The sequence below is a fragment of the Lepisma saccharinum genome, chromosome 2 (genome assembly GCF_977018435.1).
Source record: "Lepisma saccharinum chromosome 2, izLepSacc3.1, whole genome shotgun sequence".
In the NCBI taxonomy this organism is placed as follows: Eukaryota; Metazoa; Arthropoda; class Insecta; order Zygentoma; family Lepismatidae; genus Lepisma; species Lepisma saccharinum.
In genome coordinates, this window is record NC_139230.1 from 38,002,234 (window position 1) to 38,026,253 (window position 24,020).

Genomic DNA, 24,020 nt, shown 5'->3' on the forward strand with positions numbered 1-24,020 from the left:
TGTCCCTTAGGTTAATCGTGACGATAAGGAGGAATGATGATGAACTGACGAAATAAAAGATGGGCCGAACACAATGACACATGTTCGTGTTTTATCTCAGGTTCGAACCTAAGACCTCCGGAGGAAGCATGACGTTTAACAATCAAACGTAACTAGCGAACGTAACTAGCGCAGTGCTTTAAGCAACCTTTAAATGATCTGATTGGATTGATTGAGTTGGTGTTTTAATTCTACTTTATGCACAGTAAGGCTAATTGAGACTGGACCTTCAGTTTAAAGTGGGATCCAAACCACTACGTGCCTCCACCTGGTATCGAACCCGGGTCCCCTTGATTACAAGGCGACGACGCTACCACTGCGCCATCGGGGAGGCGCACTTTTAACTTCTTGAACCCTAAGAGTCTATGATAATATGATGGAAGATAAGCTGGCCATATAGGTTATATATTATGAAGGGTACCTGATCATTTATCACTGATATTCTTGTAATCTAAGCGTCGACTTCTATTATAATTTCGTCAATATGCAGTATGCTTATCACCATTCATCCTCATCTTCGCGATTCGCCAAAACCGGCAGGAAACCGATGTAAAATAAATCAAATCATATCAAACATGTTAGGAAACCAAGTTTATCTGAAACCTTCTGGGGTCACCTGAATAACGTTTCAATTGGGGTCAAGACATGATAAAGGACTATTCATACCTTCCACTTTTTAAAAAACACGCTCTCTTTTTCCTTCCGATGAGACCCGTTTCCTCATTTTCTTGCCATCGCACATGGATTATCTTATTATTTCTCTTTAATTTGACCATAAAACTCTCATTTGTCTCGTGCAACTTCCTACGTCCTGTGCTTCATTCATCCCCGCCCTAGCACTGTCGCCAGACAACCGTTTATTGTCTGAGGCTGGGAACCGAATATTAAAGAATATTCAACAGCACTCAGTAATATGAGGCCTGCAAGCGTTTTCTGAAGCTCTGAAACAGAACAAATCATTCGGATAATAGCATCGTAAAACTGGAGGATATAAAATTGTCTTAAACATATGACCAGCGAATTGCGCTCTAACTAGATGAAAGAAATAATCAGTTGCTCTGAATATGTCGTGGCAAATTGAGAAGAATCCTTCATGACTACAACATATTCTGTTCACTTCTACCTGAACGGACTTTAATGTTATTCGTGGAATGTCTGTCTCTGCGGGTATGAATCTCACAGCATGTAAGTGATGGAAAAGCTGAGAAAGATTTTCGATTTCCAGTTCAATTCCCCTACCCTATTCCAGAATTCAGATATCCTAGTTCCAGAATTTGTTACCCGTATATATCACCAAAGGACAACTGATGAACAAGATACTTTCATAGAGACGCTTGGCTAGCGTCCATCTGCACAGAAGTGAAACAGCGTCATATGCTACATTAATCACACAACCTTTCCTAAAATATCAGCAAGGATAACCAAACTGACAAGCACTTGCTGCAGGATCTAACCGAAATTCTTCCGCCATGTGCGAACCATCACAGCGCAAACATTATTTTGTCTGGTTCTGTTATTTACGTATGAGGGTGGGAAAGTTTTTTTTTATATATACCAGCATTTCTTATTGCTAAAGACTACCTGTGTTAATATGTGAAGAGAAAATGGATTTATCCAACTTAATTCTGCATGCCTATGCTTTAAAGCTAGGTAGCATTTCAAAGTTTTTCTCTCTGGTTTCCATAAGGAAATATTTATCGTTGATCATGATTTATTGATGAAAAAAAGATAGATGGTTCATATACATTTGAAAATATTTTATGTGATGAAACAGCTCAGGGGATTTTCTCCACTATTGAATTGAATTGAATTGTCTTTATTGCTGGGCGAGGTTCAGCTATACTTCTTTCTCGTAATATATTTTGTATTTTTTTTTATGTTTGAAACCAAGCGTTACACTTACGTAAGTTTCTATAAATTATTACTGAGGAAATGTCTCTAATTAAATGCCCTGGCCCTGACGTGAGACTAAAGAAAAACATATAACTGGAAATACAGTACGTAACAACATTTTGCCGGAAGAGTCCGCAGACTACTTCTTTACAGAAGAAGCTGTCTATAATACTAAAGTAGAATATTAACTTAGCAAAAATAGTTATCCATATACATCAGCTTCCTTGGCTCAGCATAACTTTTTCACTTTTCCTGTATTAGTTTCCAAAATTTCCATTTGTAACTGTATTATTTTGCAGTGTACTTCTATTACTATTATATCCACATAGTAAACATAGAAATATCTTGGTCTAATCTTCAATAGGCAATGTAGTAATGGAAGTGTTCATACTTGCATTGGGCAATAAGCAACACACAAGATAGGTACAGTGTTAGTTTTCAAGGTTTCAACAACTGAAAACAAATGCAAATTTAAGGATAGACAATAAAGAGTATTTGATATCATTCTACATGTCATATACCGAGGCGATATTCTATTTCATCATCGTAATTTTATGTTACCTAGACGAGTTAACGCACGTCGATAGTTCACACACCTGGTATATATCATAATCTCACCTAAGAAGAACGGTAGATTCAAGTATATAAATAGGTGCGTGCATAAGGTACAAGTCATGGGTTGGTAGGGTTTATCTAACACACGAATATTTAAAAAAAGAAATACTTTATAACCTTTATTTAATTTGTATTACCTTGCACCTTTCCTTGATAAAATGAAAGCCGTGAAAGACGTCACCCACCCCAAAATTTAGAGACGCGTTCTCCAGTTGTTGATGCACCAGCATGTGGAAGTGTTTTCTGTGTAGCGACTTCACCTCTAATATAGCATCCATCATGTCCTCCAAGAGACTGGGTGCTACAAGAAACACAGAGGACATTTTTAAGCTTCCCGTTCATCCGATCAATTTAGTAACTAAAGTTACAATGTATATTTACTACGATAAATTACAACGTAACTATAATAGAAATTATAACGTCAATGTCGCTTAAAGAGACATATTTTCATTTCCAAATTAGGGGAATTGATGTTCGAATATCCGGAACAATTACGTTACTTCTATTTTTGATTATCGTCTAATGCGGAGGGAGTTGTGACACTCCCATCATAATTTTAAACAACAACTAATATCAGTGGACGAAGGCAAATATAGATGTATAATTGTTAAGTTAACTATAAGAAAATTGCAGAGTAGAGTAGCAAAGAGATTATTCTGTTGTTCTTTATTCGGTTGCTTATTTTACTCAATAATACAAATTAATATGAATGAAAATTTAAAAACATAGCTCTTTTCTTGAGTGAGGTAATGTCAATGTTAGGAGGAAAGTTTCAAACATATAGTATAACGTAATTAAGGGTAAGCCTTGTTGTAAAATTGTGTATGAGCTCTAATTAAGTTGATCGAGTTAACAAACGAAGAATATTTGACTCAAATTGTTATCTTATTATTTTTAATGTTTTCTTACTTTTAAGTCGTCCATCTATATAGGCGATCACGATAAAGTGTCAGGTCTCAAACCCGGATTCTTTAATGGCGAGACCACGAATCCAACACTCAGCATGATCAGAAGCCGAGGCAGCTATACTCAAGTTAAACATATAAAACACCACAGCGAAATTCATTCTCCATAAATGTCAAAATATCATTCTCAAAAGTGTAATAACATCTGCACACTAGACCTTTCAAGTAGCCACCTTAGAGATATCAAAACAAATACCTTAAGAAGTGAGAAATATAAACAACAAGAACCTTAACACTAAAGACGTTGTAACAATCTTTCGTAAACAAGTCACTACCTGAAGGCAGCGGAAATATAAATATACACTTGTGTGACAACATTCATACAGTAAGCATACAATGTGAATTACACACATAATAGATTAATTCTGCAGCAATTGTCACAGTACTTCAATGCCTTACATCATATATAGGTGGCGAAACTTTAAAATTTTCATGCTAGAAATATCTTTATCGTAACTGTTAAAACTATTAGAGAAAGTCACAACACCAAGTGTACTTCTTTAGCAGTATTGCGTACAGGAAGTAAAGAATGAAAACTTGCCCAAGACAACATAAGTCAATCCCTGTATAAAATATGCTTCTAACACAATATTCTCACTCACCAAAAACATAAAGAAAATAAGGGAACGCAGAAACATAAAATGATTGACATCAACATCAAAACAACTTTTGACAGATACTGCGTAAAAGATGAAGTGGTACACTTTCTTCACGGCACTTACGTTTGTCCTTGTAACATGTCATGTGTGTAGTTAAGACAAGTGTTTATATTCTCATTACAGCAGCTTTGTTTCAGAGCAGACGAACCGAATACCCATAAATCATAGAAGCAATAATCTAAAAACGCGTAAAGTACTAGAAGTAAGTAAGACCTAACGTGTCGTATTCTGTAACAAAGTTTAAACTCGGACTTGTTTCATCACAGAATTTATTTAAAGATAAAAGTTGACAAGTTGCCATTGATTACCTCTAAGGATGCCATTCTTGTGCTGTTTTGTTCCCTTGAAGTTAATCATAGATGGCCGCAAAACCTGTCACTAACCCTCCCCTCCCTCACCCCCGCCCTTCCGAAATGGAATGACACTTTTACGACAACCATGTGGACTAAATAACGGAGATGTCTCCATTTTACGGCGTAAACGCTGATATACTTTGACCAAGCGGACAAAACTAGCTCAGCAAGCTGTTCCCACACGGCACAAGTAATAAATGTAACAGCTTGTGTATTTACACTTTCGAGCTTGATGGAAAACAAAAAATGTTTTTACGTCACTTAAAATTTTAGAATTTCTTCAAGACATCATGTCTTAAAAACTCTATCAAAAGCAGCTGCATGTAATCTTGATCACAATGATGTGTTCAAAAGGGAAAGGTTAGATTGATTGATTGATTTGGCGTTTTAAGTCCACTTTGTGCACAGTAAGGCTAATCGGGACTGGACCTACAGTTTAAAGTGGGATCCGAACCACTACATGCCTCCACCGGGTATCGAACCCGGGACCCCTCAAAAGGGAAAGGGTTGATGGTGGTAATACCCTATACATGCATTCATCTTCCGTATGAAAAAATAATAGAAGATTTAATACTTAAGAAAGATAGCACTAGCTGCTAAAAAAAGGATCAACAACCACCTACAAAATCCCTAGGCATACCACTGTTTGTTGTAAGTTTATACAACAGAAGCACCACACTTTTAGCAAATGTACTTTTAAATACAGTATTCCGTAAGATCGGAACTACTGTTCGACGGAGTGATTCATAATTACTAACAAAAACCTGATCACTTCAAACTTTTTTTCAGTTTTTGGTGTATTTTATGAAACCGGATACTGAGTACGTTGTACATTTTGTCGTTTAAAAAGTATATTTGGATTTTGGTTAATTAAAGTAGCTCTTTAGCGGGCGGTCGTAACATGTATTGTTGCTCTGTGTCAGATAGATTTCTCCAAAACTACTGAAGATATTTCACCCCCTCCCACACACGCACACACATATGAAGGTGACATACTTGAATGACAACGCAATACGATTATTGTAAGTTTGTCAAAAAGCGTTTCCTTTATTGTCGATTTGTATATTAAAGCGCGGGCTCTTCAAGTGTGTAGATATGTACAATCACAGGCAATAATAATGGGACAAATGGATCCTGGAGTTCTCGCTTCCCTATAAATGCGTTAAGTGTGTTGCCTAACATTATGGGGATGAGCGAACTTCAACAGTAACTTTTCAACAGCTAGCTCGACCAACGCCGAAGATTGTCAAACAAAAGTTAGACAACACATTGCATGCCGTCACCTTGTAATCAAGGGGTCCCGGGTTCGATACCCGGTGGAGGCACATAGTGGTTCGGATCCTACTTTAAACTGTAGGTCCAGTCCCGATTAGCCTTATTGCACATAAAGTGGATTTAAAACATCAAATCAAATAAAAAAAAATCAAGCACATTACAGGGAAAAGAGTATTTCAAAATGCAGGTGTCTCATTTATATTGCCAATGACTGTACAACAATAATCGTAGGATGTGTGGGCTATTAGTCGCAGAGAGTTGAAACTTGTATTTGGGAGGTTAGGCCCGAGCTTTCACAGGAAGGGAAATTTTGACATCCCACCTCCCAACAAACACAGCTAGAAGAAGAAGATGAACAAACATTATTCTTCAGCGCTCCGCTTTGTACCCACAATAAACCTAAGTGAACAGAAAAAAAATCTACGATGATTCACTACAATGTACCCACAATCGTGCACAGTCTAGTTGAAAACTCTTTCATAGTTATCGCAAAGAAAAATAATTAAAGTACTTTTTAAAAGAAGAACAAAAATAAAAAAATCTGAAACCTTCCTACAAATGTAATTTTTTAAAGTGTGGTACACCCCTTTTGTCCCCTTAAATAGCACGTGGTCAGTAAAATTGTTTTTGTCTGTAGGGGCAGATGTACGTACGAGCATATACCTATAAGTGATTAATAATTACCTGTGAAATGCAAGTGCCTAGCGTACTTCTCGCACATAGTAACTGTCGGTATTAACCTAGCTTTCTTGCATAATACATCTTTTTTACGATGAACTATATCAAACGATTTTCAACTTAGTTTTGCACAATTCTGGGCCCATAACAATACTGCACTTTACAATTTTTCTGCTTATTTTGGTTTATTGTTCCGGGGCTTGCCGAAGAGGAATTCTTGTGCAAAATTCTCGTTTTTCTTTTTCTTTTTCCAACTGTATTTCCTAGGAGGTGGGATGTCAAAATTGCACAGCTCAAATGAATCAAACGTTAACTCTCTACGACAAATACTTATCGTCTTATTTTTCTTGTCTTGAAAATGGCGCTCTTGAAAACCATCCGCGCCGAGATTTCTATACTCTGTCTCGGATATCTCTGGAGCAAGCGAGCGAAAACAAGTCTCAGCGCAAGTAGTGACGCAAGACGGCCAATGAACACTTGAGAGGGAAGTGGATTGTGTGGAGGGGGGAGCGACTGCAGTTACTAGCCTTCGCAACAGCTTGTACCCACTCGATCCCCCCCTCTCTGTCGCTATGCGCGGCCTTGTTCCAGAGATAGTCGGGACAGAGTATACAGACATAAGAAGGTCCCGTCAACTAACAGATGCCACAGCTCAGCTGTGTTACAACTGCATGATGCTTCAAAAACATAAAGGAGAGGAACATTCATAACTGCATTCATCCATGCAACTGATATTAGATCGTATATCTTGCTCCTCTGGCACCTGGTACCTGGTGTCAAAGCACGTTTCTTGCCCTTCAAATAGCCAAAAAATATTTCACAGAGGGGAAAGGATAAAATATTACATTCGTCTGGAAAGTGGCATTTGCTAGTTTATAACCACTTACGAGAAACGAACACAGAACCTGCATTCTGTCCAACGAAATGCATTTCATGTTTTCTTTGCTTTTAAAGGAAAAGGGAGAGAGTTCAATTTCTATGCGAAAAACTCTTCGAGAAATAGGTGGAACGTGTAGTTTTCATCCGTGCTTAATAGATATCCAATAACCTGTCTCTATAATGTTAAATGTGACAAATTAGGATAAAATTTGTGGGCAAGGCGGCAACGTCAAAGAGCAAATATAGAAAGGAATTTCGCTAGAACCTCATTTGCTCAATGTTAGTGTATGTAATTTTTGCACATTATACAGGGTGTCCATCAAGTTGGTACCAGTGGAATTTACACAAACATGCAACTCTCGTTTAAAACGAACGCTCAATTAAATTCACTCCAATACTTCACGTAATTTCTTCACATACTTCAACATACATTTTTATTGCGCTCGTTGTTATTAGACTTGGCTTGCAATCAGTCCTATTAGTTACAGTCTGTCGGTACAGCAAAAAGTGCGTGTGTGCAGGGGGTGGGGGTGCGTGCGTGTTTTTCCGTCTGTGTGATAGAGTTTCAACAATTCTTCATGAAACTTTAAAAAATATAAATGTACATTTTTATTTTTAGTTTACACAATATCTTGAGTACATCTACCTAGGTATAGTAGAAACATAACTGAAGACATAACATCTGAAGACTATACGATCAAAAATGTGTAAAATTGTGATTTAAATTAATTTACTTAAAATACTAATGATGTTGCTTTACACAGACTAGCATCTCTATATCTGTGATTCAAGTAGCATAAGCCAATTATGTTACGAATGAAGTTCAGACCTATTAACTTTTTTCCAAACTTCGTTCTTTCTTATACTATGTATATAAGGTAAAATTGTAGAGGCTATTGTATGTATCTCACCCTTCTTTGGTCTTTCTCTGAACTGGAACTAATTTGTTCTTAACGTGTAGTACAATATTTATAGCTTTAGTGAATAAAATATAAGCATCAAAACATTGCTCACTCATTGGTATTCAAACCCGAGATTTCTGGTTTGGAAGCAACAAATTTCAAATAGATAATATATCGAAAGAAGATATGGTTATTGACAGCTTTTCAAATTTTAAAGTAAACTTATTTATTAAAATTCTTTATTTCCAATGATATTTTTTTTAAAAAAAAAATAAGCATTTTTAATTTTTAACATATTTTTTTGAATTCGTTATTTACTACATCCTATTTTTCCACTTTGCACCAGATGAGCGCGGTAAGTGTTGTTTTGGATAACTTGTCAGTCAGCTTGTCAAAGCATGTGACGCGTTGTCAATATCGTTCCGGTGGTTATTCATTCATCTCATAACTGGGCACTTTTAGCAAACGCTGCAGTGACGGGTTTGAAATGAAAACAGGAAGCAAAAAAGTAAAGCTGAAAGAGTTAGTTACCTGTAGTCTCGAATTCGGGCGAAATGGATAGCTGTGGGTGTCAGAAGCGTAACATACCCTATTTCACCTGTTTACATGTTTACGCCATTGGTGACCAGGAAAAGCTTAGGTAATGTCTGATACTGCATTCCTGATTGTCAAGTTCTTGTCTGGAAAATGATCGCTGAATAACTGGGATTTGGATTTGGTGGTTCATTATATTGATATTTCTAATTATTTCATAGATCGTTACGGTAGTGTTTGGAAATAACAGTTACTTTCGCATGTTCGTAACTGGAACTAGTTATTTATTTTGAAATGAGTGAATGTAAATATAATTCAGTTAGTTGTCAAGTAACGAACAAAGAAATTGATAAATACTTTGACAGTGACGTAACCTAACCTAACATTTTTGTACGTTTCGATAGCATTGATGATTTGATAATATATATACACACATGTATGTGTGCTAATCGGAACTGGACCTACAGTTTAAAGAGGAATCCGAACCACTAAGTGCCTCCACCGGATAGGGAACTCGGGACCCTTGATTACAAGACGCGTATTTGATCATGTGAGATATATTGTAACCTAATGAAAATTAATGTTAATGTTAAATAGCCATCATTAAAGAAAAGAAAAGCCCTCTTGGAGTTCACACGTAAGAGACGTAGAAAGGATTTTTTTCGAGCGAGACCCAACCTTGGATTATAAAGTGCATCGTTGGACAATTGTGAAGGGAAACTATTACTGAAATAGCTGATTTGCAATGTATGTCAGAATGTGTAACAATTGTAACTACTAGTATTTATACATACTGCTTTTGCTAGAAATAAAACTCACATAGTAGAAAATTTACGATATTCGTAATGTTCTTCACAGAGTATGTGCAAAATGTGATAACATTCACGACAAAAACTAAAAATCATGAATATGCTAAATTTGCAATTCGTTTGAATAATTTGATTTGATATTTGTTATTTAACGTTGCTTTTCTACCACTTATGGATTAATTGCGACGTTGAGGATGAGTGATGATATGATGAAATTTATGAAGGGACACTCACAAAGAACACCCTTGCCCATACCGGGATTCGAACTCGGGACCCAGGCGTTATAGCGTGCTGTGATAACCACTCCGCCACGGAGGTCGGCTTATGAATGAAAACCGAGTTTAGCATATTGTGTAATCCACTTATAAGTAATTTCGGAGAACAATTAACGCTTTTTGCGTTATCGCGACTGCGAAAATTAAGTTTCCTACATACGAGGGTCATTTCAAAAACTTTGCACACTGCGCATTCGCGGAAGTAAGGGTGGCGTGATCGCTCTGATGGTTGCATCAGTGGTGAGTTAAACTTCAGTCTAAAATGTTGTGTGTACGTTTGCTTGATAGCTTGGCTCTGTGCTGAACAATTGTGCTGTAAAATGGAAGAAAACGACTCGGATAAGGTCTCACGTAGTGACCAGCGATCTTACATAAAAAAAGTAAAACTTTACGAGGGAAAAACCCAACCGAAATTCACAAAGCTTTGCTTAATGTGTGTGATCATAGCACTGGCTGCTCTTTTCCGTGAAGGTCGGATTTGCAAAAAGATCAACGCAAAACATGTGAGGAAATTGTTCACGAAGCTAATATGTCAGTCGCTTCAGTTTACAGAATAGTTACTGTAAAATTAGAGATTAGTCAAATAATGGCCCTACGTGCTTGCAGCTGGGTCCTCATTTTGTACGATAACGTGAAACCACATGTTGCCGATACAGTACAAGTTGTAGATAAATATGGATGGGTAATAATTCCCCACGCTCGTTACAATCACTCTGTGGGAAACACTTTGGTTGAAGAAGCTCCGGTGAGGTGATCCGGGTAATGAGACAGCTTGACAATGAAGGTGCCGCCCTGGCAGGAATACAAAACTTGCGCAAACCTTTGGAAGCTGTGATAACAAACAATAGAAATGACATTGTCAAAAGTGATTTTGTAAAATACGTTTGTTTTTCGATTTTATCTTGCAGTGTGGAAAACTTTTGAAATGTCCATCGTATTTGTATTTTTATCAGTTTTATTTCATTTCATAACATGAAAACAAGCAAATCGTCAATTCTAAACAGTTCATGTTAGTATCGAAATCAGAACTGGAAAGTCTGTAATAATTACCACTTTTTTTCTATAAAACTTGCAATTTTATAAATATTAAAAATAAATCTAGATAGATGTTATTGATCTAAACACTATCCTAATTTAACACCACAAATCATCTCTGATAGTTATCATGCCTGCTGTAGTCATTTATACTAAAGAACACTAAGGAAATTTACACTAATGAATACGATAAACAGTAGCTTGGTAGATTAGCTGAATTAATTAGCGATTGGCGATTAATTATCTGACGATAGGACGATAATTCATTTTTATATATAATGTGTTGGAACTGGTGTGTAAAGCAATACAAAAATAGATTAAGAAAGAAAACTGAACGTTGCAGACCAACAATGAAAATAGCTTTACAATGTGTACTCAGAAGTAGTAGGTGAATGAACTTTTAATTACATTTCGCTGTTTGTTCTGGCAAACTGTCCAACTTTGTCATATCTGTCTCCTTCACTTTGTCTTTTCTCTCACAACATTACGGCATGAAAGCGTATACTTTCTATCACGAGAGCTAAGACACTAATCCTCCGCCTATCTGTATGCTCTTGGCCTATCTCAAGCAAATATGATTTTCTTGTGTAGACTCAACATTAAACAGAAATTATGGCTTTTCAGATAAGAAGATAATCTCAAAATTAACTGAATCTTAAAATTCCACCAAAATCTGGCAAGCCTCCCCACTTTAAAGAATCTATTCGTTTAGTAAATAATCACAATAAAAGTTACAAGAGGCTGACTGAAACGCCACAAGGGGCTGACGATTTTAGCTCAAGCAAGAAATCATCACAGAAGATATAGTTTCAGAGAACTTATCTTTAAAGCAAGTGTTATTGTTGCACTTACAGTACTTTTATACTGTTTGCATGTAAACATCTTCAATTCACAGTTTACTTTCATTAAGTTATATTATGTTTGTCACACACATAATTTCTATATCGGTAGTTCGTAATATTCGTACAGTTCGCCTCATTCTGACTTATCATATCTCCCTTTATGAAGACAAGAGAAACTTACACTATACACAAATAAAGCAAATTCTTGTTATCCTCATCTTTAGTTCCCTGTCACAAATGTTAATGACGTAAATTATGTGAATGAGAAAGGTAATAAAGTCAGTTCTTGATTTATCTTTATTGTCTACTATCAAGAGGGCACGGATTGGTTTGCAGATTGGTTGTAGTGTTTCAAAACAACGATTTCCTAATCTGCCATATACATGGAATCTGTGTACCATACAAATCGATAAATCTATCGTACCATATAAAGTTGATGATCAAGCCCTGATTTACGTCTGCACAAATTATACATAGTAATAAACATTTACTGGCATTTCAATGTTGCCATTGATTATTGTTACTTATAAAGCTCAGTACTGTTTCTATCAAAGACCTTGAAAATAAATGCTAGAACCAATGCGATGATTACCTTGATCGATTGAATGATGAATGATCCTGGATGAACATCCTAGCGCAGAAAATTTAAGGGAAATGAACGATAGGAATCTGTGTGAACAAAGTCCTGTTCGAATAGTCCAACATCACATATCACGTTCGTGTTTACAAAATAAAAAGTTACTCGAGTGTGGAGGAAGACGAACAAAAATTGTTTTATACACTGTTTTGTGTAATATAATACATTTGTAATATGATATAATGCAAATTAACAAAAAATATATTGATTAATTGATTTGGTATATTTTGCTTTTCTGCCACTTTTGACTAATCGCTAAGATGAGCATGAGTGATGATATTATGAAATTGATGAAGGACACTCACAAAGACTCACTCACAAACAGCATGCCCATGCCTGGATTTGAACATATGTACATACAGTATATGCCGGCTTCCTTGGCGGAGTGGTGGGCGTAACGTGCTACGAAATCGAAGGTCCCAGGTTCGAAATCTTATTAAGTTATGCTTGGTCATTGTGTTTGTATCATCTCCCATTCATCAGTTAGTGCATCATTCATTCTCATTGTCGCGATTAACCCAAGAGGTACAAGAGCCACGTAAAATAACCGAAATAGAAAAAATATATGCTGGAGTGGAGAATGGAGTATCAGAACAAGAAGGAGCCTCAATGAACTCTCCTACTTCGGATTATTATGGAATTTGATAAATCTGTATGCTTCCACTAGCAAAAACTATGTACATTTTGAAAACTTCTAGCTTTCAAACTATTGGGTTAACCCTGGAACAAATTGAAGCTAGAGAGCGTGTTCTTTGTTCATTTGACTTTTCTATTTCTGTATCTTTCAAATAAACTCGGAGCGTATTATCTAACTTCATGCTCTTCAGAAATTAAAATTTCTGGCAACCTCTTACACAAATATAACTACATTGAAAATATGTCAGAATTTTTTAATGTGAATAATTTTTCCTAATAGGAATTGTATGCTTTTTGGAGATAATATGGGGAAAACACGTTTCATATTACCAAATCTATAGATTTGAAGTTGAAGTATACTTCAACCAACTGTAACTATTTGTACTTATCATAGAAATTTTCAAGGAGTACACTGTGGATTGATGGCTATAGGGGGTACTGTACCCCTCCAAAAATTCAGGGTATAAAGGACCCCGTAATCCCCCCACCTGTTCTTGTTACGCTACCGGTTGTAATTATAATTCTGTAATGCATGGGCAGAAAAAAACACCACGGCAGAGAAATGAAATAATCTGTGGTGGTGAAACACCACAGATTATACAATTCTTACCCAACAAGCAGCGGTTGAATTGATCATATTTTCCACAGTCGCCGTCTATAGCCAGGGTCTCTATTCGTATTTAGGAGCGTCTGCCTGAGACATAAATAAATAGACTTGGCCTGAAACACTCGTTCTTCTGCTAGAATCATTAAGAACCTCTTAAGGCTTCATTCATAATACATTTCATTAATTGCAGCACCCCTGTCGCAGCATCTTCCTTTTTCTCTTCACCTACAGACCATCCGAGTAGAAAATTGAAATTCAGGAAAACTTGATCTTCCATCAAAAGGATTTTTCCCTAAGTGGATTACGTCGGTTTGTTAAAAGAGTGGATATGGAAACATCAGAAGGAGTTAATATGAAATTTGTTTCCAATGTGGAATGAAAACATGATGAGAAAGAAAGTTCTTCGGAATTGATAAAGGTCGTCATAATTGAATATAAGAAACTTGCAAATAAAGAAGAATCGCTGTTCATTATTAAAATATACGTTATATAAAACAAAAGAGTATACGTGTTTGTATCAAGGCAACTTAAACTTGTAAACATTGAGTACATTATTCTTACATTACAAGAATGTCAAATTTAGTAGTTTATGCTGTTGCTTTGTGATAAATGTTCCTGGGTAAGTTCCTGGCGGGACGCATTTTATTATTTCAGTACTGCATGCAGAGTAGCACGCCTGGGTATAAAGTGACAGTAAAAGCAACCCTTGCTTACATATTCGATTACAAACCTTGTAATCAATGAGTTCCGGGTTCGATATTCGGTGGAGACACATAGTGGTTCGGATCTCACTTTAAACTTCAGGTCCAGTCATGATTAGTCTATTGTGCATAATGTGAACAAACAAAAACTCAATAGAAACCTGAAGCTTTAAGTGTTTTTTAATCTTCAATTGTCTCTTACATTTCCTTGTTTCTTACCAATTTCTCTTCTCACCCCAGAAAGAAAAGAACTTGGTCTTTGTTCTCGCTTGATAGTAAAGAAAAATTGATATCTTTCTCTCCCGAAAGAAATCAAACATTAGATGTGCTCTTGGTTGGCAGAGACCGTTAGGAAAACAAAGGTCACCTGAAAAGGTAAGGGTATAGCAGTCGTTGAAGTTCCCAATTGCTTATTGATCAGGTAGTAGTTGCGTAATCTGATATTAAGTTGCACTCTATAAACATTAATAAAATTAATGCAAAAAAAATGTAGAAATGTTATCAACTACTTGATACTACGCAGAGTGTAGGTACTCTGTTCTAGAAGATAGTTTCCTTGTTTCTGTCATATTTATTGCATCTCCAAAACGTGTCATCAAGATATAGCTAATTTAACTATTTAATAAGTTACACCTCTACAGCAACTTAAGTCTAAAGTTCAACTATAACATCCTACACTTGCAGAAAGCAAATCACAAAAAGGAATGTGTAGCGCGCTGCGCTAACCACTCCGCCACGGAGGTCGGCCGTGATTCAATTACATCTAAGTAATTGGTGGAGTCTACGTTGCTATTAATTGATGTACTAAAGATATCAGAGACTACAGTGTCAATTAAGAATGATCGCTTCTTTTACTCAGATAGTATTGATTGGTTGATTTGGTTTATTTTACTTCGCTTTTTGCACAAGCATTATAAAAATGCAATATTATATAATACATACAATCTACATTTATTTATATAATAGCCACTTTTGGCTAATTACGAAGATAAGGATGAGTAATGAGGATGTGATGAAATTGATGAAGGGACACTCACAAAGAACATACATACCCAGGCCGGGATTCGACCCCGGGACGCTACTCAAAACGTATTGTCCGGTCATTCTCATTTCAAGCTTTCTTCTCATCAAATAGGGTGCAAGGTCTTATCTCCTTAATGTAAAACTTTGATGCAACGGGGCATGAAAGTCCTTTACAATCTATTGTGCATACAATTACAAATAGTCCTACTTACGCATATGTATAAAAGGTCCTTCGAAATTGAGATACTCCTCTGTGTCTATCATCTCAGTCATCCTCTCAGCGGAAGTGCACGAGTAACATAACTCCTCGAAATTCTTCGCAATCACTATCATGGTTGCCCTCCGCAAAGTAGGGGGTTGGTGTCGAAGAGGCATGTTAGCACTCTTTCCTTGAAGCTTGCCTTTGTTTTGTGGGCTTGCAGAAAAGATAAGACAGTCGAGCACAACACCACAGATCCTGCCACACTTGTGGTTTGCGTGCAGTGTCCAGCTGGCCAACTTGCCTAGTCCAACTTCTTGGCTATTCTTAGCAGCCAAGGTGGTAGTAGTAACCTCGAGCTTGGATGTGCCAAGTTTAGGATGGGCATGGACCAGTGAGGTTAATTTCAGTATGTGACAGGTAGGTCGCGTCCTGCGGGGAGGGCATTGGCCTACATCCATTGCCAAGAGTGCAATCAATAATTCGTCGAGGTCATCTCCAAAAATTAAAGTGATATAAAATCGCAGTTTCAAGTTTGAGATTTTCTGCTGCATACTCTTGTAGGTTTGGAATTCCTTCAAATATCTACTCGCTTGGATTGGATCTAGGTTCAGAAAAAAAGGAGAAAGAGGATTCCATCTGACCAAATATAGAAAAATTTATAAGTACTTGATTGATTGATTTGGTTCATTTGACTTCGCTTTTCTGCTAATCGCGAAGATGAGAATGATTTATGATATGATGAAACTAATGAAGGGACACTCACAAAGAACGTCCATGCCCAGGCAGGGATTCGAACCCGGGACACCTGGCGTCGTAGTTCACTGTGTCCCAGAAATAATAATAATGTTTACAATAAAACAATTAAATTAAATATTAATTAAAATATGTACATTTATTAATATTGCATTTTTATTTTTACATCAATACTTAAAAGGACAGTATAAGAATATAAATATAACAGCATATATTATTTATTATCTAGTTTGCGTGTACTTAAGATCGCCAAATATGTATAATACCAAGCAAATCAATGTTAAATAGATAAGGAATTGAATATTTATTGAATTATAAAAAATGGATGTTCCAGATTAATATTTTATGCATATTTTCATAAGTAGTAGTGTGCATAAATCTTCTTTGGTACTGTCCGTCAAAGCAGTAAGATCCCAATATAATAATCCTTGTCTTCCAAGTTCATGAGAAATAAATAACCATGGATTACAGTGCAACAAATGCTAAAAAGTACATTATTATTTTTTTTAGTACTTGGTAAATCTTGGGGGGGGGGGGTCCAACCTACCTAAATACGTCCTTGTTGGTTAGCACAGCGCCACGAAGGCCGGCATATAAGTACTATATATAAAATTGTAAGAAGGGTGCTTTGTTTTCTTTCTTTATCATGATCTATGGAAATGGATGATGGAACCAACACAATGCTTTGACCAGCTTTCGGACATCTGTGACTTCGTAGCAAGTTACACCGATCATTCAGCAATGGAGACCGGCGGAGGAAGGGATTCTAACTGCGAAAGGTTCATGTATATATCTTACATCCCCAGAACTTGGGGGAAGGGGAGAGGATGAAAATTGTTTAAGGAAATAAAGTCCAGTTACTTAGTATTCGAGCCAAATAAAAACCACGTTAGATCGAAAAATTGAGGTTACATTATAGGCACCTGTTATGTTTTACCATTTAATCCAAAGAATTACTGGTTTCCACAGTTTTCAAAATTTCAAAAAATAAGTTTTATGTGAATGGTCAAACAACATAATTTTTATGACTAAAATTTCTCGCTCTTACTTTTAAGGCTTTTTCTTGAGGAATTCGTAAAATTTAATAACAAAATATAATAGCTGTGCATTTCAGTACACACTGCATGAAACGTAAGGAAAAATATAAATAAAAACAGTTGTGCTGCATATTCACACTTCTGATGGATAGACTAGAAAAGTCTCCTCAAGGATATAAGGACAGCAATAATAAGAATTAATAATAATAATAATAATATGTTTGGAATCAATTAGTTACTTATTATGAAATTTTAATTATTATTATTAATTAATAATCATTATTGCTATTATTTATATTATTCAAATTTCTTGCGACACCCATGAGAACAATTATGAGTGAACTCCCCCGAAAATGTTTTCCTGCCTACGGCCATGAATTGTAAGTTATAACATACCTTATCGTCTACGTAATCGGCACTTGTTGAAATCGTTCCAGTTAATATAGGCAACGTAAACTGACAAAAAATAATTTAAATATATAAATTTAAACAAGACAATTGAAAGCTGCTTGAAAGCAGAGTACCGTATCCGGTCTCGAAAACCAGAAAACAGTGGCGATGGAACTACAGGCACTGACCAGGTATCACCCACTGAAAAGCCCTTTGGACAGTCCTTACCATTTAAAGGGCTGCCACGCTACGGTAGGAGAGAAAGTTAAACACCTATTATTCAAATATGGCTCGATACCTACTTACAAAAATGAAAGGACCTACTCGATGGCGCAGTGATAGCGTCGTCGCCTTGTAATCAAGGGTCCCGGGTGCGAGACCCTGTGGAGGCACATAGTGTGGTTCGGATCCCACTTTAAACTGTAGGTCCAGTCCTGATTAGCCTTACTGTGCATAAACTGGACTTAAAGCACCAACTCAAACAAAAATGAAACAATACAAGTCTTTATATTTTCAAAAATACTTTGGTGGCTCTCATGGGGGCTCCAGGGGGAAGGGGGTCGAACCGGTCGGTCGACCCCCCCCCCTGGAAATTCCCATTTACTTTATTTCAATTTATGGCAATTTATAAACGAAGCACTTTATTTCACTTCATTTTGTGTCATTGTTTAAAAATTATCTGTAAAAGAAGCAATAATCATTTGTATAACACTGCCTGTGACAACGTGCAGCGTGGAAAGAAGTTTTAGCACACTACGACGTGTGAAAACTTGGCTAAGGTCTACCATGTCTCAAGATCGACTAACAGGGTTGTGCATGAAGAAACAAGAAGAAAAAACAGTTCATTTCTGATGTCCTGGATGTGTTTGGAAGAGATTCCAGACGTATGCAACTTCTGTATAAATAGTAGGCTTATGTCCTTTTGCCCCATAACTTAGTATACTGCAATTTCATCTCCGGGAGGAGAATGAATTCGTCCCTTCCTCCATGACTAAATAGAATATACCGATTGAGCTACGAACTAAAAAAAATCTTAATTTGATTTGATATACGAAGTTTAAAAACATTTTTTCAACAAAAATCAATGCTATGAATATACATTTTGTCAATTATATCGTATGTCTGTGCTGTGTAGTGATAGTGTAAACTGTGAGATTTATGCGATTTCATGAAATGTGAGGAACCGTGTGTGGAATCTTGCTGCAGAACCAGACTTGCAAAGTACTCTTCATCTTCAGTGAGTGCACGTGCACTACAAATAGTGAACTAGGTAATTGCATGTAGTTTTCAACTGTTATTTTACATTAAATATTTCTTCTGTTTCTTCTCAAATGTTCTCGTTAAAAAAATCTGCTTGTCCTACAATATACTTACTTATTTTAAAGTCCCTTACCCATTTTATACAAATTGTTGTCTAGGTGTGTATGATTTTGATTATTACGTAATAATGGCGAGATACGTATTTTTAAAAAATACAGAATTAAAGAGAAATTAAAATTTGTTAATTGTATGGCTTCAAAAAAACTGCGTTCCGAGGCTTCTTATACTACTGCGTTTGCTGCTGCTCAGTGGCGGCAATTGGGTTCCAAAACGGGGAAGGTAAGGTGCCAAAACTTGGGGGGGAGGGCACAAAGACAGTATATTTGTATATATGGTTTAGCATAGTGCAGGAACAAATGTGGCGAAAACTAAGGGGCCGCCCCCTTTCCCCCCTTTCTTCCCTAATCGCCGCCACTGCTGCTGCTGCTACTGCTACTGCTACTAATGTTAGAAGTAACAATCATTTCTATTTCAATTTCAATTTTCCTTTATTAAAGGGTGATCTAAGCTTGGTTGTAACGAATACTATATTATTCATATGCTAAATTTATTGGATGCTAAAATATACTAAACTAGAACTGCTACTCCTACTACTGCTGCTGCTGCTGCTACTACTACTACTACTACTACTACTACTAATAGTAGTAATAATATAATGATAATAATGATAATAATAATACTATTAATAATAATAACAATTTAAAATACCGATAATGCAATAATTTTAAAAATGAACCCCTCTTAACAAACTTCTGCATATGCCACTAGTCTGAGTCACAATATCTTTAAGGGGGGTGTTCTCGACATCTTCGATTCGAACCCCCCTAGAAAAATTTCTGGCGACGCCCATTGGTGGCTGTGACCAGTTCAATAACTAACGCTGAGGATTTTTTGTTGTTAGAACGACGTGCTAACAAACTGAGGCTGATATTATTATTATTTCCTTTATTAGTAGTAGTAGCAGTAATAAAAATAATAATAATGTATTATTTAGCGTTGCTAATTCCTCCCGCTAGGCAGAGTGGGGCAAGTCCAGTGGTTATTTCGAAGAGCCAAGGTTACACCACAGACAAAAGTATTGTAGTACGTTTATCTGTGGTTACACATAAATGCAAGTTAGTCCAGTATCGCCTATTGACAGCACGGCGACTGTGATTTGAACTTAAATTAATGTTTTTGTTTCCGCTGTATGAGTCTTCTATTCTCTAAAACGTGCCCCAATCTTTTCGTCATAAGGATAACAATTCTCTTCACATCTACACAAGAAACTGTAAATTATTTTTTTATTGTTTCTCGACAACAATAAGATATTGCCTCATAATCCAATGGGGGACTTTTATTATTCTGTAAAGCTAAATGAACTGGGTTGTTTTAGGAGAGCGAAGAAACAAAATTAGCTTTTTCTTCCTTTTTTTGCGGAGTGAATATCAGTTTGGTTATATTCGCATTATTTTCACAACATATTTAACTTCAAACATTTCATTTTCCTAGGGCCTTTTGCCTACCGTGTTCATTGTCACGTTAAGTTTATCATTCTTTCTATTATTTTACTTCACTTTTTTACATCTTGGGTTGATGGTATGGACCCACACAATGCTACGTCTGTGTCTATGTCTGAGCCAGGATTCAAAACCGGGACCTCTGGCTTCGTTGCATGTTACGCTGACCACTTCGCCACGAAGACCGGCATTATCAAAAATAGATTTTAATATGAATTTATTTGGGAAAAAAAAGTGGTTTTGTCTTTGTAGTCATCAAGAGAAAGCGTAACTCCAGTAACACATTAACCCTTAACTGGTGAGGTGGGGTTTGAGCTACCCCACGAATATTGTGAAGTGACTGTACTTACATATTAGTCACATCTGATACCTGGAATGCTGAGTACATTTCAGCCAGTTCTCTAGCAGCTGTGGGAGGATAAGGTTGTGTTGGCCTGTGTAAACAGTCCGGTGAAATATTGTTGCATATACGGAGTGGGGTGGACTAAACCCCACCTCACCACTTACGTAACATTTTTTGTGCAATATATAATGCATGAAAAATGCATCAGTGTAATCTGATTGTAGAATATTTTTATTATTCTTTATATCTATGTTCTAATAATCAATATTTTGTAAGAATTTGAATTTTTTCCTTCTTTATGATCGGCAAAAATTTTAAAAATGTGAAGGTGTGCATTTTTTGCTTTTAATTTTGCGTTTTGAAAGAAAATAGCATTTATGTGTATTTTCTGTAATGTTTTGTTTAAATAAATGATGTAGTTATGTTAATTAAAATCAACTTCATTCATTACTTTATTTTTTGAAATATATTCACAACCAATCCTTTGTGAGGACATTTCTTTGTTCGGGGTTTGTCTCACCCCACCTCACCAGTTACGTCCCAAAAAATCCACCTCACCAGCTAAGGGTTAAAGTGTGTTATTGCTAATGATTCACTTTTGACGCATCAAAATACATACAGAAATGCATCAAAGGGAACTGTTGTTTAATATAATGCACTAAAAATGAAATGATTGAGGAGATCAGACATGATAATTTAACCTTCTGTCGGGCGCAACTGATCTAATAGGCACAGCTCTCACATTTTATCTCCACCTGTTCTTCCTAGATGGCTACGACGCCAGGGGTTCCGGGTTCGAATCCTGGCCTGGGCATGGATGTTTGTGAGTGTCCATTCATCAATTTGATCATAACATCACTCATCCTCATCTTCGCAAATTAACCAAAAGTGGCACAAGAAGCGAAGTAAAATAAAGCAATTCAATCAATCAAATCTTCCTAGATGGCATCACCCTTTGTACTATTGAGTAGCTGTCTCTTATCTAATGATGTTTGAATACGTATCAATCAGTTTGCTTCAAATCTTCTTAAGTGAATGTAGTGACGAAAGTGATACGTCAGGCACATTGCGCCCGATTTCTCAACTTTTTGTAATGTAATAATTTTCCATATCTATTCAGTAAATTAAATTATCTTATTCATAAATAAATAATGTTAGAATATATCAGTATTCATAATAACACATGTGTTTTCCTAGCCTGACTACTGTTTCATTCCTATAATTTAGAAATTTATCCTGGCAAGCAACCTGAAGGGCCTTTCTTGAGAAAGTAAGTTGGAAAGAAAGTTGTGGTTAAGAGGCTGAGCCCTTATTTGGTATTGGTCGAAACATAACTGCATAACAATTGGTTTAGTAGCCTAGATCTTGTCGAGAACTTAAACAGAAAAAAACCTGTCCTTTGTCGGTACTTTGAAAAAAATAAGACAGTTGCCGCTACAAATTGTTGCTACCAAAGAAGAAAACGGAATATTAAATTTTATATTTTGATTTTTAAAAAAAACGCAAAAATGTTGTACTTTGATGAAAGGTTGATTTGAAAAAATAAAAAAATTGGTTTTATGGTTACAAACATTTTTTATAGTTTCTTTTGTGCCTGTTGGTGCATAAAACGTGAGTTGATACATTACAAGTTATTTTGAATTCGCGAGTGAGCCATGTGTATTTATATGTGATTATTCCTTAATTAATCAATGTATCGTTCATCCCATCGTCGCGATTATCCTAAAAAGTAGAAAAGCAACTTTAAATAACCAAAGCAATTAACCGAGATTCGAATTCGGAACCCATGGAAAATACCCTCTAACGTCCATTACGTTGCATGTCAATTCAACTTTTTATTGTTATTTGGTGTTATGAGCAAAACATTGATTAAGGCACAGATACATTAGTTTGTTGTGCGCTACGACGCCAGGGGTCCAAGGTTTCAATCCCGACATGTGCATAGCTGTTCTTTGTGAGTGTTCCTTCACCATTTTCATTACATCATTAATAATCCGTGGCGCAACAGCCCTTGGAGGCCACAGCCCACCTACCAACTACCGACCTCAATCCTACCTGACGAGGTGGGAGATCATCCAACCAATCACGGGGGTGAAGTGTGGCCAGCACGACGAACCCCCAATCGTTGTTGTAGGTTTCCATGACCGGGTTGCGCTACTCATTCGTAGCAACCCAATTTCTTCACGACGGTGCGGTCCCAGACACTGGCCGAAATCTCAGGAGAGAAGTTGTTACGCTTCCTCCCACGAGAGACGAACCAGCACGCGTCCCGTGTTCCGAACCCGAAGCCTGAACTTAGGCTGCGGAACTCATAATAGCATTACTCATCCAATTAGTCAAAAGTGGCAGAAAAGCTAATTAAAATAAATCAAATCAATCAAGCATTTGCTTATTATGCAAATAATATATAATAAAAACTCAAAATAAAACGAAAATACAACAAGAAGAGAAAAGGAGGAAATTAAATTAATTTATCGCCTGCATCGTTCATGGTATTTCGGGATAAACTGGAAAATTCGATGGCGTTTTTAAAGGGGGAGGGCGAATGCTCCCAATATTTCAACCAAAATATTTTTTCCTTGTAATTTTATTTTTAAAATGCAGTCTAGTATCTTCCTTGACCGAATATCGCGGAATCAGATTTAGGCTAATTCGTCGTGTGAGATCCAGAGGTAAGTAACTGCAATTTATCATATTTACATAGAGAGAGGAAATAACTTATTCTTAGGAATATGCCTCTTGACTCTTAAAAAGAGTCAGTAAATTGGAGATAACTTTATCCACCTTACTGCTAAGGATCAGAAGTGGAGATATGTCGATCTGACTACAAATAGAGCTCTTAAGAGCTCTTAAGTATTATTTAAACGAAACTGAAAACCGCATTCTTTGGGATTACGTTCACCTGGTTCTCATACGACGAACGGATATAATGAAACTTAATACATGTTTTAATTTTCACCTCGTAACTGTTTTTAATATTGTGACACAAAGAGATTCGGGCCTAATTAATGGAATAGCATAAGGAACCACTAAAAAATATTTAAAAGCTTCTAATATTACGCAGACGAAAATAATAACGGAGAGCAGAGGCGCAACCACGAATTTTTGTCTCTGGGGGC

At 36.4% G+C, this 24,020-nt stretch overlaps 1 protein-coding gene across 2 annotated transcripts in view; it reads right to left on the bottom strand.

Annotated features, from left to right (window-relative positions):
* The window catches only part of LOC145984405 (uncharacterized), a 137,239-nt gene extending 121,411 nt beyond the window's left edge, over nt 1-15,828 (bottom strand). Inside the window, exons 1-2 of one of the 2 annotated variants that reach the window (XM_083118067.1) lie at nt 15,570-15,828; nt 2,685-2,848 (exon numbers count right to left, since the gene is read on the bottom strand). In XM_083118067.1, coding sequence (XP_082974193.1) covers nt 2,685-2,848; nt 15,570-15,732 — 327 coding nt within the window. In that variant the 5' untranslated portion in view covers nt 15,733-15,828. The remainder of the gene's footprint in view (nt 1-2,684; nt 2,849-15,569) is intronic. The other variant, XM_083118068.1, reaches the window with a different exon arrangement.
* Nucleotides 15,829-24,020: the final 8,192 nt, after the last annotated feature.